Source organism: Carassius auratus, chromosome 32, assembly GCF_003368295.1.
Source record: "Carassius auratus strain Wakin chromosome 32, ASM336829v1, whole genome shotgun sequence".
Classification (NCBI taxonomy): Eukaryota; Metazoa; Chordata; class Actinopteri; order Cypriniformes; family Cyprinidae; genus Carassius; species Carassius auratus.
This window is the reverse complement of record NC_039274.1, coordinates 9068415-9082313: the sequence shown is the minus strand read 5'-3', so window position 1 is coordinate 9082313 and position 13899 is coordinate 9068415. Positions and strand designations below refer to the sequence as shown.

General features: G+C 37.7%; 1 protein-coding gene across 1 annotated transcript in view; it reads left to right on the top strand.

The window, feature by feature from the left end:
• LOC113051544 (immunoglobulin superfamily DCC subclass member 3-like) overlaps positions 1-12122 on the top strand; it is a 68755-nt gene extending 56633 nt beyond the window's left edge. The window contains exons 8-14 of the mRNA XM_026215393.1: positions 7307-7554; positions 8962-9126; positions 9409-9597; positions 10098-10202; positions 10297-10432; positions 10604-10844; positions 11058-12122. Of these exons, the coding sequence (XP_026071178.1) occupies positions 7307-7554; positions 8962-9126; positions 9409-9597; positions 10098-10202; positions 10297-10432; positions 10604-10844; positions 11058-11195 (1222 nt within the window). The 3' untranslated portion in view covers positions 11196-12122. The remainder of the gene's footprint in view (positions 1-7306; positions 7555-8961; positions 9127-9408; positions 9598-10097; positions 10203-10296; positions 10433-10603; positions 10845-11057) is intronic.
• The last annotated feature ends 1777 nt before the right edge of the window (positions 12123-13899 follow it).

Sequence of the window (13899 nt, the reverse complement as noted above, 5' to 3'; positions counted from 1 at the left end):
TTTTGTGTCCATTTGTTATATATCTGCTGTAGAACTGCGTCATTTTTAAAACTACATGCAAACAAAATAAAATGATAATTAATAATTAAAAAATAACTGTATCAAATAGCTTTAGCGACACCTGCACCGTTTTAATTCTCACTATATTGTTTTAATACTCTTTTATCGAAAGACTATCGAAAATAGCCATTCTTTCCATTGAGCATACACAAAACCTTTAATTAAACACCAAGTACATTGTGGATGAATTTGCCAATAGAAAGGCCTAGAGAATTAAATTAGTTACAACTAAAATGAGTGAGTAGGTTTTTTTTTTCTTTCCTGCTTTTGTAGTGTTTTGGGCGGCAGTGCCAAGAGTATGTTTAGATTAAGTAATTTTGTAATTAACTGCAGTGTTTTATTGCCATAATATTTTTTAGAATGAAGTCAAAATTACTAGATTTAGAAAGTTGCGTTTATGTTGTGTTAATAAAGTTAATTAATGTGAAAATTCCACCTACTCAAATGAAAAGGTATGTGGCAGTTAACTGACTGGTTTCTGAAAATAGTAAAACAATGTTGGCAAAGTTATATTGGTAGCACTTTATTTTACAGTCCTGTTCCTCGTGTACATACTATGTACTTATTATAGTAATTACAATAACTATGTAATAACTAGGTACTAACCCTGAACCTACCCCTAAACCTAACCCTACCTCATGTAGTTACCTTGTATTACCAGAACTTTCTTAGATAAATATACTGTAAGTACACTATAAGTACATGTTAGTACACGTACTAAAATATATATATTTTTTTCAATCATTTTGACTGATTGATCTATCGATTTGCCTACATGAGACATTTGTTTAAGTTGTTCAGATTTTTTTCAACATGTCTTATATTGATTCATGTTATTCTCGTGCTGGAACTAATAGAAAAATAGAAGATTTATTTGTGTGTCACTTGAACTGAACACAGTGATCTTACACCACATTACAGAACGGAAAAACAATGATATAATTGACAACTTATAAGCTACGATTTGTGTTATATAAAAAGTTACAAAACATGCTTGTTGCAATTATTAGGTGGCTGGTGCATTACAAATAATGAGTAGGCTTGAAATTGTTCATTATTATTTCCAATCATTTATACGTAAATAAAACATAGTCATGTAATGTTATTTACCTCTGAAAAGACAACAATATTGGAAGCATTGGAGGGTATTTTAACCTCATTGGCGTGGATCTGAAATGCTACACCATTGGGTCAAGTACAACTTCAAACTTATTTCAGTTAGTTGTTAAGGCACCATTTCTAATTGCCATTTTTCAAAGTTTTCCATCTATTATTTATTTTTGTATTTTTCCAACACTGGAAAAGCCATGCTTTAATACAGGTTCAATTTATTTTTCCGTTTCCATATTGTATAAGGAGTAAGTTTTGCTTACATAGCTATATTCCAGAGTTCCTTATTTGCACAATGTAATTTATTACATTTGGAGTCACCTTACAGAAGGCTTTAGTGAAGGCGGTCGCTGTTTGTGTCATTGAAGGACATTTTTAAGTTGCTGGTTGTCCTTTTTTAGCTACAGTGTTATGACAACCATTTTAGGATGCCACTTGTCGAGGTCAGTAGGACACTTTGTCCCCCATTCCTCTGCTCTAGGACGTGTTGTGTCTGCTGTGGAAGACACTCAGCTATCGGTTTATCTATGCTATTATTCCACCCACCCCGCTGTTTTGGTTATGATCATGTCTTTGGAAATGAAACGTGATGCCTTGTCTATCGCTATAAAGGTTTTATTGCCTGGCATTTTGTTGTGGTTAAAGAGCATGTTTACAATGTGAGAGAAAATCTATTTCATTGAGGCTAAAATTTATAACGGCAAAGATAGAGAGAATGTGTTCATTGCTATAAGAAATCACTTGGGAAAGACAAGAAGGCTGGGACAGGCATAGTCTGACTGGAGTGAGAAGAAGCAGGTAGACAGAGAGAGCACAGCTGAAATTTCTGCGTCTGAGCATTAGCTAATTGACTCATAAAGTAGAGCAGAGAGTGAGTCTGTTCCTCTTACTGATGAATTCTTATACATTGCTGGCCCATATGTGTCGCCACACAACATCAGTTCTGTGTATTTTTAAAGGATTACACACACTGTATAATCTATTTTCACATTTTTGTGTGTAATTTCTGCTTGCATCTCCTGTGTTACCAAACTAAATTTCAAAACTCATTTCATCAGTGAGTAATAATAATATTTTTTGTGAGCGTTGCCATGATTTTGTGTGATGATGTGTGGTTGCATAGGGGTTATGAGTGATTCTAACATCCCTTTCACACCAAGAATGATAACTGTACTGATACATATATTAACATCTACGCACCAACAGACTATAATATTCTGTAATTTTGTCATCTGTCGCTTTAAATGCTAGAGCTCTTTGAAGTTTGGTGGATCTTGATTTTTTTTTAAAAACACTCTGATTGATTCTGATTCTGATGTTATAGTTTCTCTGTGTCGTTATAGCTGTAGTGTGAAAGTCTATATTCTCATAAAGGTTGAATGATTCTTTTTATCATCTCTTACATTGAAAGTATTAATTTTATAAGTTCATGCCCTGGGAATCGAACCCATGATCTTCGTGTTGCTGACACTTCTGTAAAAGCTACAGGAACATGTCTACATTTGGTTTCAGTTGCTTCTTCCCAAAAAATACACTCTGTGGGATTTGTTTGCTTGCTACATCATCCACCACTGGAATATCATTAAACTGATTAAAAACACACATCTCACAGTATGTTGGATTTAGTTGTTGTACAACTAAGCAGAGTTGTGTATTTGTTAACAATGATGAGAGAATAGGATTTTTGTGTGCTTTAGTTTTCTTATAATCAGATATTTATTTGTTATTGGCCATACCAACTATTGGACAGTATCAGTATTTGAATTATAATATTGGTGCATCCCTAAATCACACCACAATAATGTAATCTACAAGATTCTGATTTCATGATATTATGGTGTAATTTAATACTGAATCAGTCAGATCGCTGTCAGACGTGAGTGTGCTGGCTTGCAGACATGTGTTAGTGTGCTGCAGTCAGAGCGGAGGTCATGAGGTTCAGTAGCTGCAGGAGCAGAGGGTGGGGTCACTGCCTGCTCCATAAACATAAAACATTATAACAGCAGTAATCAAAATGCCACAGTGACCCGCAGTCAAATCACACAACACTGCACTGGACAGCTCTTAGAGGGACTTTGAATGTAGTTATATATTATGTCTGCATTATACATACAGCGCATAAATACGTGTGTGAATGTGTATAATAATTGAGTTTGTATTATTCACTTAAGGTTTTCTTTGTCCTAGTTTCAAGTTTGGTCCATCATGTTTTTTTATTTCTGAAGTGCACTTGAAGACATGGTGCAGTGGGAGATGCACATGCTCATGAATGCAGACTTGAATCTGGCCTATTTTCTGTCTGTCTATATTTCCAATCTCTACTGTCTTCTAAGTTAAATAATAATAATAATAATAATAATAATAATAATAATAAAAAAACATAAACAAATGACCATGCAGAGTTTTTATCCTTATCTTTTGAAAAAACTGTGTGGACAGTGTTCACCATTTTTTGCAGTTCAGCAGACAAGAACAACACACTCATTTCTTCCCTCTTTTGCCCCTTTTTAAACTCCATTATGCACTTCTTGGTGATTACCCTCTCTCCAACCCATGCAAAATGGAGCAAGCTCTGGCCTTGACCTCTGACCTCTCCTGCAATCAGTCATTTCCAACAGGCTTTCACTGAGTGGTGAGACAACTAAGCTCCCCTGCTTCACATGCCTCAACCCTACCTAACACTCCCCTTTCCCACCCCCTTCTCGTCTTTCCATCTCTCTCGCTCTCCTCTAGACGACTGTGAATAAGGGTGACCACCCCATTCAAGAGGCACTGCTCTGTGACGACTGTGCAAACATGCTCTCAGTGCGCTTGAATAGCAGCCCCCCGTCTCAGGATGCTCTCTGTTAATCTGAGGAGAAGCCAGAATGTATAGACAGATAGAGAGGGTGCAGATGGTCCCGGCAAACTGTGTGCTTTTCCTCTCCAGACATCAGTATTCTGAACAACAATAAAGCACTTTTGTAGTAACCAGATAGGCCTACGTTGCAAATCAAAATGCACAATAATGTTTTTCAAATGTATTGGTTTCAGCCAGTATTGGATATTTATTTCTGCATGATCATTGCTCTATTTTTGCATTTTAAAAATACATTTGTCATCATTTAATACTCACTTAAAGTAAATCTTTAAAAGCACTAATATTTGAATAACTTTGTAATCTTTTGTAATTATTAAACTGATTGTCCATTATTTCATACTGTACATTATAATGTTGCAATTCCTAAATTCAGATTGACCATATTTGCTTTCAAAATGCGCTCCGACACATTTCTGAACATGTAAAATCAAGCTTACATTTGTGTGGGCCTCAGGAAAATTCCAAAGAGAGTTTAAATGATTTAAATACCAAAAAAGTGCATTCAAATGAGATATTCAATAAACAAGCTTTAGTAATTCACCCCACTCAACAGATGTTTTTTGAAGAACAACGGTTCCCAGTGTCCTGAAAATAAAATCTTATTCTTTAACATCATCAGTATTTTTATAATGAAGATGCATGTTTCTATTTATGCCAAGCTCCTAAATATTTGATTGAGTTGAAATTGTTAGTAAAAAAAAATATTTTATTCTTAATCCTTATCCAGTGAATCACAAACAAATGGAAAAGTAATGGGGCCTTTGAATATTGTTGTGGAAAATGGGAGGTCTTGGAGTCAAAAATGTCATTTATGCTTTGGGCTTATTGGGCCTAACTGACACTGACTGTGCTGCTTAGATGATTGTAGGGAGACTAATGTTTGTCACACTGTTCCTCAGAGAGCAGGGATGACATTATGAAACTTGCCTGACAGTTTGGTCCGTAGAGCCCAAGGTTTATGGGTATGTTGTGAAGGCATGTCATGCTGGTTTGGAATTTCAAAAACAGCTATTTTTATTGCCGCTCTATTTGTGTGTGTGTGGGGGGGGGGGGTGCACGTGGTGTAGAAATGCAGTTTGGCAGAGGAGAGCACATAGTGTTCTCTCCCTTCCTAATTGCATTTACATTTATTAATTTAGCAGACTATTTTATATCAAAAGCAACTTACAATGGATGTTGCAGAAGGGATAAATCCAAGCTAGAGTGTAATATGCTAATAAATAGCACTACCGTCAGGAAGCTAAACTCGCTCCTAAACTTGCCCCTCCTTCCCTCTTCTACCCCAGGCACCACTGAACTATGACCACCCCTCCCCCAGGTCCCACATCACCAGGTCCTTCCACCCCCCTAACCCCCCAACATACGATGACATACACCAGTCACTTTGTGCAGCATTGGTCTGCTCACTACCTCATTCAGCATAGAACTGTCATTCTACTACCTCATCAGTCAGTTTAAATACAAGAACTGTCGTTTTAATCAGACTGAATAAGCTTCTTTTTTGCACTAAAAATCTTTTATCTGCACTGTTTGTTCACTTCACTGGTTTGCACTATATCTGCCATGTGCCTTAAACTGCTTTATTATTATTATTAACTTTATTTTTATTTTTATTATTTTTTTACATGCCCTTATTGTATAGTTGTATTTTATATTTGATCTAGATTTTTGAGACCTACAATGTAGGACTTTCTGCTAGGAATGCACCAGTATTAAAAATCTGGCAGATAAAGAAGCTGATTATTATTATTTCATGTTACGGCTGATATTAAAACTTTACTACTTTGTCCAAATTAATAAATAATATTCATTTAATAAAAATGATTAATTAATCATTATTTATAAATGATAATAATAATTAATAAAAGTATATAAGAAAATATTTAAGTGTATACAATTGTCTACATATAATAAAACACTTAAATCTAAATTATTTTAGTGTATACTGCTAGTGTATAGTGTAAACTAAAATGTTTTAGTGCATAACATTTTTTCAGGCTCTACTGTAGTGTTATCTGTATGCATCATGGGTCTGAGTGTAATGCAATTTTAATTCTCTGTATGTATGCACTGTACATGTAAAACAATTGACAATAAAAGCAGACTTGACTTGACTTGACTACCATTTAAAATTTCGTAACAGAGCAGAAGTGTAAGTGCTGAAAAGCCCTTTGTTTTAAGTACAAAAAGCCTAGTTGAAGATGTCTCCTTGGTTGTTTTCTAAAGATTGTGATGATTGGGAGAAGGTTCATCCCATCAAACTGAGCAAAAGTGACCTCTTGAAACATTCTGATTGCAATACTAGGAATCGCCAATTCAGACGGGTGTGGGGTCGGGGGGGGGGGTGTACATGTAAGAGAGATAAAGTTGTGGCAGGTTGCTTTAGGCTGGTGGTGAGACATGAAGAATATAAAAGAGAGAACCATAATCTCTGGGAATAACTAGCATGTAACCTTGCATGTAGGCTGCAGGGTTTTAAAATGAATGAATGCATACACTGAATGCTGTTATATTTTCCCATTCACTCTAAATAATATCATGGCAGTACAATAGCATTTGTCTAAGAACATAAGCCTCATTCAAATATTTCATAATAAAGGAGGTGGAGCTTAGAAAGAAAGAGTTACAGTAGGCCCAGGGCACTCATTTAAATATCCTGTCCCTTTAAGTGGTAAACCTTACAGACCATTTTTTTCAGGGCCTCAGGATTAAGGGAGAAAAAAACATCTGATTAAATATTCAGCACTAATAATGCTGCCCCTTTCAACTGTCACTGTATCTCCCGGCAATGAAGAAAAGCACAAAGGAAGAAGGTGTTACTCTGAAAGAATGAGAGTGTAAAAATAAGGACTAGTGAGAAAGAATAGAAAGTGAAGAGTAAAATTCAGGAGGGAGTTTGACAGATGGTTGGTTTTGCTTCATGTTAATGAGCATCCAGAGATGGTGGGTGCTTATGGTTTTTTATTTTTTTGACTCTGCTTTATTCATGCCAGTTGCATCATTTACACTGTTAACTGCACTTAGGTGAGACCTACAATGAAGGATTTTCTGCTAGGAATGCACCAATTTTAAAAATCTGACAGAAACAGAAGCTGATTATTTTTATTTCATGTTACGGCTGATATTAAAACGTAACTACTTTGTCCAAATTAATCAATGATATTCATTTAATTAAAATGATTAATTAATTAATCATTATTTATGTTATGTTATTATTAATGATTAATATCAGCTGATAACTGATATGGCTGATAACTCTCTCCTCTCTTCTCCTAGTACTCTGACCATCTATGGAGTAACCCAGGATGATGAGGCCATATATCAGTGCATTGCAGAGAACAGTGCTGGCTCCACACAGGCCAGTGCCCGTCTGACCGTGCTGTGGGCTGACGGCTTGCCGGGTGTGCCCACGGGGGTACGTGCAGAAGTCCTTTCTCCGACCTCCATTCAGGTGTCCTGGAACGAGCCCACCCAAAACACTCAGGACATAATTGGATATGTGCTACATATCCGCAAGACTGCTGGTAGGAAAACTGCTTATGAACCTAATCACACGCATACACGCAATGATGCAAAATCAAATCATATCTAATTTACTCAGCATCGAATATAAAACACTCCTCAGTAAATCAATACGTTATTTAATTTCAAGTATAATATGTAGATTTCCACAAATATTATGAATTTCATATTTTATTCAGTCTTCACTCCGGGCTCTCTCATAATGGAAAGCATCGAGATTTAGAGTCGATAGCAAATCATTGCTTTTTTCTTGTTGTCATCAGCTGTGGTGGGAATTTAAATCTATGCAGTTTGACAGAAAGAGACACGTTTATGTATGCCGTTATAATAGAGCTAAAGCTGTTTTTTTGTTTATTTGCGTATTCAGTCAACAGTCTTCTCCCTGTCAGAGTATACATGACACAATGAGCAATCTAATATTTAAAGGATGAAATGCATGTCACGCATGACCCCTGTCTTTCAGAGCGAGAGCACAAGGCCAAAGCCAATCTGATTAACAGCTAAGCTACAATGGCATTATCTATGTTTTGTTAATCTGAATACACAAAACTCTGAAGTAAATATGTGACATTTTAAAAGACAAATTGCTGTTTTAGTTCAAATAAAATCAAACATCTGAACATATTTGGTGGCAAAGAGTAAGAGAGAAGCCTGAAGCCTTTTCCTGAAAGCTCAGCATGAGGCTGAATGTGTATTCAGATATCAGTCCCTCTCTCCTGTGAAGCTTTAAAATTGCTTGTTGATGTTTTTCTATGCTACAGCAAATACATCTGAACAGCTGATCTAAGACCTATACTGAAGTGCTATAAGTGTCCTCTGCTGCGCTCTTACTGTGGTGTTATTATTACTATTAGTCACTGCAATTTAGATTTCTGATCTGTCTGTCGCATCTCTCATCAGTTGGAAGCCTCACTGCCCTACAGCTCTGTGAGATATGTTTTGGATTCTGAGCTATTTATAATGTATATGATCACCTCCAGCAATTTGGCATGAATAAATAATGGGAAAATATAACGTTTACTGCAGACTAAGTGGGTTGTCGACATTAAAGGCATGTGGCGCCACTATGCTAGCATTTAGCTTAGCACCATTCATTCCTTAGGATCCAAACAGGGATGAATTAAGAAGCCACCCAACACTTCCATGTTTTTCTAAGGGGATAAAAAAATTATAACTATAATGCACGACGGAAGAGCACTTCGACATCGGCGCAGTAATATCATCAGGGAGAGTTTTCAGGAGTGAAAAAAACAGTGGCGTTTTCCATTAAGAGTCGGGCAATGGTGGTGGTTAATCCTTAGTATTGTTCTCACGCCAGTGCTTTCACTCTCTTGCTCCGTTTTTCTCCATTTGTTCATCTCTCTCATACCATTTTTTCATGGCCTCTCTCTTTCCTTCTTTACTCTCAGACCCAGTGGAGATGGAGTACCAGGAGGCTGTGAGTAAAATGACCCTGCAGCAGGTAATCGGAGATCTGGAGCCTTCCACCAGCTACAGCTTCTATGTGAAGGCTTACACATCCCGCGGAGCCAGCAAACCCTCTGAGACAGCTGTGGAGAGAACTCTGGGAGAAGGTACTCTATAAAACATATTTCAACAATCATGCAAGCACAAGCTTCTTTTATTGCATAATTGTATAATTCCCAGTTGTTTTAAGTTGTTAATTGTGCTGGCAGTAATCAACTAAAAACACACTCTCCCTCTTGAAACCTTTGGTGTTTTTGACACAGTGTAGTCTTTCTTTCAAGGTCATCAGGGTAAAGTTCCCCCCTTTGTGTTTGCTCTTGCTGATGAAATATATTACGTCTGAACCTTTAGGTTTTTTGTTTTTGTTTTTTGTTTTGCATCGCCTACAGTCCCTGCACCACCAGCCTTGTTCACGAAGGTGATTAATTCGACAGTGGTCCAGGCCACATGGGAGCCTTCCACTAAGATGGGCCAGCAGGAAGGATTCAATCTCTACTACCGTAAGGTTCCCGTCCCCATCTTCACGGGACCCCTTACCTTCCCACGTAATGTGACCCAGTACAACATCACTCAGCTAGGTGAGTCCGGCCATAGTGGGCTTTATTCATAAAAAATATGAGCAGAATGAACTTCTGTGTAAAATAACACATTAAAAATACTTGTGCATTCTCATGTTCTTGTGTATTTTTGTTCAGTGCAGTGGGAGAGATAATGAGTTCTGTTTACATAGAATTTATTAAATTTTCTGCTTGTCTTTTCAAGACCCATTATTAATGTATTATTATTATTGTTGTTGTTGTTGCTTTTGTTTAACATTTAGTCTGCATGATATAGGCCAATTAATGCATTAAAAAATCATGATGTCAGTTGTTGTTGTTATTATTTTTATTAAACATTAAGTCTATAACAATAACAGTAATAATAACTAATAATAAAAAACCTTTATTCTTTATTTTGCTTCATAGCCAAGTTAACAGAAATTATTAATGCATATATAATAATGCATATTATTACAATAAAAACTATTTAGGTGTTTGTTTGTTTGTTTTTTCACTTCTTTTAACACCTCTTTTGGCAGATCCCTCTTTTGTGTATGAAATGAAGATTCTGGCTTTTAACCAGCATGGAGAGGGCAATGCCACTCTGCGCTTGGTGTCACTCAAGGAGGCAGTGGAGAAATCAGGTGCCTGATGCAACACACTGGTTCACTCCCACACATGCAAGCATAATAACACACTGACACTGACTGTGCATATGTGTGTGTTCTGTTCCTGCAGTGCTAAATACCCCTTGTGACTGTGTAAAAGATGAACAGAATAAAAGCTCCACCACAGGCATCATCATCGGCATCCATATTGGAGTCACTTGCATCATTTTCTGTGTCCTTTTCCTTGTGTTCAGCTACAGGGGAAGGTAAGGAATCAATGCTGCCTACAGTATGTGTGCTTGCCACTGGTATCGTTTTATAGTGCATATATAATGCATTCACAGGGGGCATGGGCTTCAGGTGACAGAAAAGTCTTATTTTAAATAAAGGTCAACATGTTTCTTTGGATACAGAGTTAAATAGTTTTTTACTTGCAGGTTGATGATGTGTAAAACCGTGCAGGCCACCCGACAGGCGGGCCGCAATCCAGCAGCTGGAGTCGTGCTCGAATCCTCCTCTTCATCACAGGGGACTCTGGCCCTCAACAGCCCTCACAGGTTCAGCTCAGACAGAAATGGAGGAACCCTCACTGCAAAGAGCTGCACTGACTCCAATGAGATGGAGAGACTCTTCTCAGGACCATCCCACTCCTCCCATCCACCTGATACCACCCACGCAGTAAGCCCTGGGGAAATGCATTCATTTATAGACATGTGGATTGCATGGTTATTGGGCTTCTCAGAGAACAATTTATGAGTGCATATAAAAGTGAAATGGAAAGAGATGCATTTGCCTGAGTGTACTGAAAGGAATCAAAGCTAAATTACAACCCTATGAGCTCTGATGAGATTCCTGTTTTTTTACCATGTATTTGTGTGTGTTTATTTTCAGAATGCGAGCTCTTTGGTCTTTTGTCCATTGAATGAAACCCAGATGTCCACACTTCCCCTTGATGACTTCAGCCTGATGGAGGAGTGTGAGGTTCAGTTCCGGCAGCATCCAGCAGATGGCCAACAGGATGAAGACTGATGAAGGAATGAAGGCCAAGATTATCCTCTACTCAGACTCCTGTCCAACTCAGGTCAACTGAAGTATTCATCTTTTTCAGTTCTGTTTTTATCATGCAAAGAATATATTATTCGTAAGTTAAGTTCCCTTAGTGGGAATCACTGGACTGTAATGCCGAGGGTCCCTCTGGCCTCAAGGTTCTGCGATGGACATCTATTATTTCTCACTGGTAGGTGAACAAATACACTCTTGCAGTTTCAGCTGGCAGCATACATTCAAAGTCTCCAGTCACTAGTATCTAGATGATTTTATTTGGCTTCTTCTGCACAACAGAGGAGTATATTTCCTACCAAAACATCTATTTTTCAACTTGCTGCCTCCTCTTAACCTACTTATGATTTCACAAGTCAATCCACCAGAGACCAAGACCTTCTTCCAGGGATTTCATATTATTCTCAGGACTTTTTTGTTCACTGATATCAATGTTTTTTTTTAGTAGGTCTCAGCCTTCACAAAGACTTTAGACTCTATGTTATGTGAACCTTAGAATTTGCAACAAAAAACCTACCTCAGCAGGAATGAATGTCTTGATGGAAGTCTTTGAGATCTGCATCTTGTCTGTTCTGTTTTTATACACATCAGTCGTTCAGTCAAAAGAGAAAAAGGTGCTTCTCTACCTCAGATTTCAAGGACTGCCGCTCCCCTGCTCGCTGAAGCGAAACCTGAAAAAAATCCAACATATAGCACTTCCAAATGTTGAAGTCAATGTTCTACCTCAAAATAACAATGTTGTTATTGTCGTTGTGGTTCTTATCTCATACTGAAACATAGCCTCTGTTTGTGAGATCCTGGCTTCACTATGTTAATGAATTGCTGTGTTTTGATATGTCAGTACCTCATGCCAGTTGACATGACATTGTTCTATGAATTCTGCTTGTCAAGATGTTCTGATAGTGTCCTTGTATTCACTTGTTTGTTTCCTGATCAGAGTATTTTGAGTATTTTTATTTTTATTGCAGTAGGCGCCGTAAAATGGGAACTTTTTAACTGCACTGTTACTATTGTCTTCAGGATAATAAAAAAACTACTGCTCTCAGATGAACCGCTGGAAGAAGAGAGGCCACTGTACGCAACGCTGGATATAAACACGTTTAGGTTTAGGTATTTGAATAGTCTGACTTCATGTGTTTTCCATATCATGTTACACAAAAGAACTGGGGGGATTGATATGTAAAGCATTCTTTGCATAATTAAGCACATATACTTTTCTATGGGTGCTGGTAGAAGTAAAATGTGATCTAGATTAGAAACACATATCACATGTTGTGATATTTCGTGAAGAATTGAAATGGACTTTGCCTGGGCACAGGACTTGTGATCAATTACGAAGCCCAAGCACGCTTCGATACTGTTGAGGCCATTCAGACTCTCCGCTTCATGTTATGATGTGAACACCAAACTATGGAAGAACTGGGCATTCTAGAATTCTCCAGGAAGTGAACATTCCATTATGAGCCAAAGCCACTGGAGATTCTCATGGCTTCTATGTGGAGTTGCATCATTTTTTTTTATATACCATGCCCCTCGTCCATGTTTTTAGTGCCACATTGATCAGGGAGCACAAAGTGCATCAGACATACGCTCATAACTCGCACATATGACATCTGTTGGCATTAGACTCCCAGAATGCTGAGTAGAGGATGATTTTCACTGTGTGCTCAGCCACTCAGTCCAAGACCAGCTGTTTCTTTTAGTGGGGAGGGAGAGTCGAAAGTACCAGCAAGATGTTCCTTCTCTTCTCTGGTGTCCCATAGTGCTATGGTACATATATATATATATATTTTTAGTAACCTACCTCGACACAGCAGTCATGTCTCAGGTTGCTCCTACTCTGATGGGGAGATTGTATTTTTTGTATAGTACACACAAACACACACACACACATACATACACACATCAGAGGAGAACATCTCCTTTGGGCCCTTTAGCACAGTGGTTCCCAACCACGTTCCTGGAGGCCCCCCAGCACAGCATGTTTTCCATGTCTCTGTTATCAAACACACCTGATTCAGATTATCAGCTCATTAGGAGCGACTCCAAGACCTGAAATGGGTGTGTCAGACAAAGGAGAGATGCAAAATCTGCAGTGTTGGGGGGGCTATAGGAACAAGGTTGGGTACCACTGCTTTAGCATCAGCTTTTCATGCTCCTTGATTGTTTTTTTGTTTTTTGTTTTTTTTATGTAAAGTGTCTTTTTTTATGTGTTATATTTGTGACCCTGGACCAAAAACCAGTCTTAAGTGTGAATTGAAATTGAGATTTATGCATTTATGCAAATAAGCTTTCCATTGATTTATGGCTTATTAGGATCAGATAATATCTGGCAGAGATGCAACTATTTTAAAATCTGGAATCTGAGGGTGCAAAACAATCTAAATGCTGAGAAAATCCCCTTTTAATTTTTCCAAATGAATTCTTAGCAATGCATATTAATAATCAAAAATTACGTTTTTGATTTTTACAAAATATAGGAAATTTACAAAATATCTTACACCCTAGCAACAATACCAGGTCCCCTAGCAACCACATAGTAACACCTTAGCAACCATTCCAGTTACCCTAGCAACAACATGGCAACACCCTAGCAACCATCCCAGGTACCCTAGCAACCACATAGCAACACCTTAGCAACCATTCCGGTTACCCTAGCAATCGCATAACAACA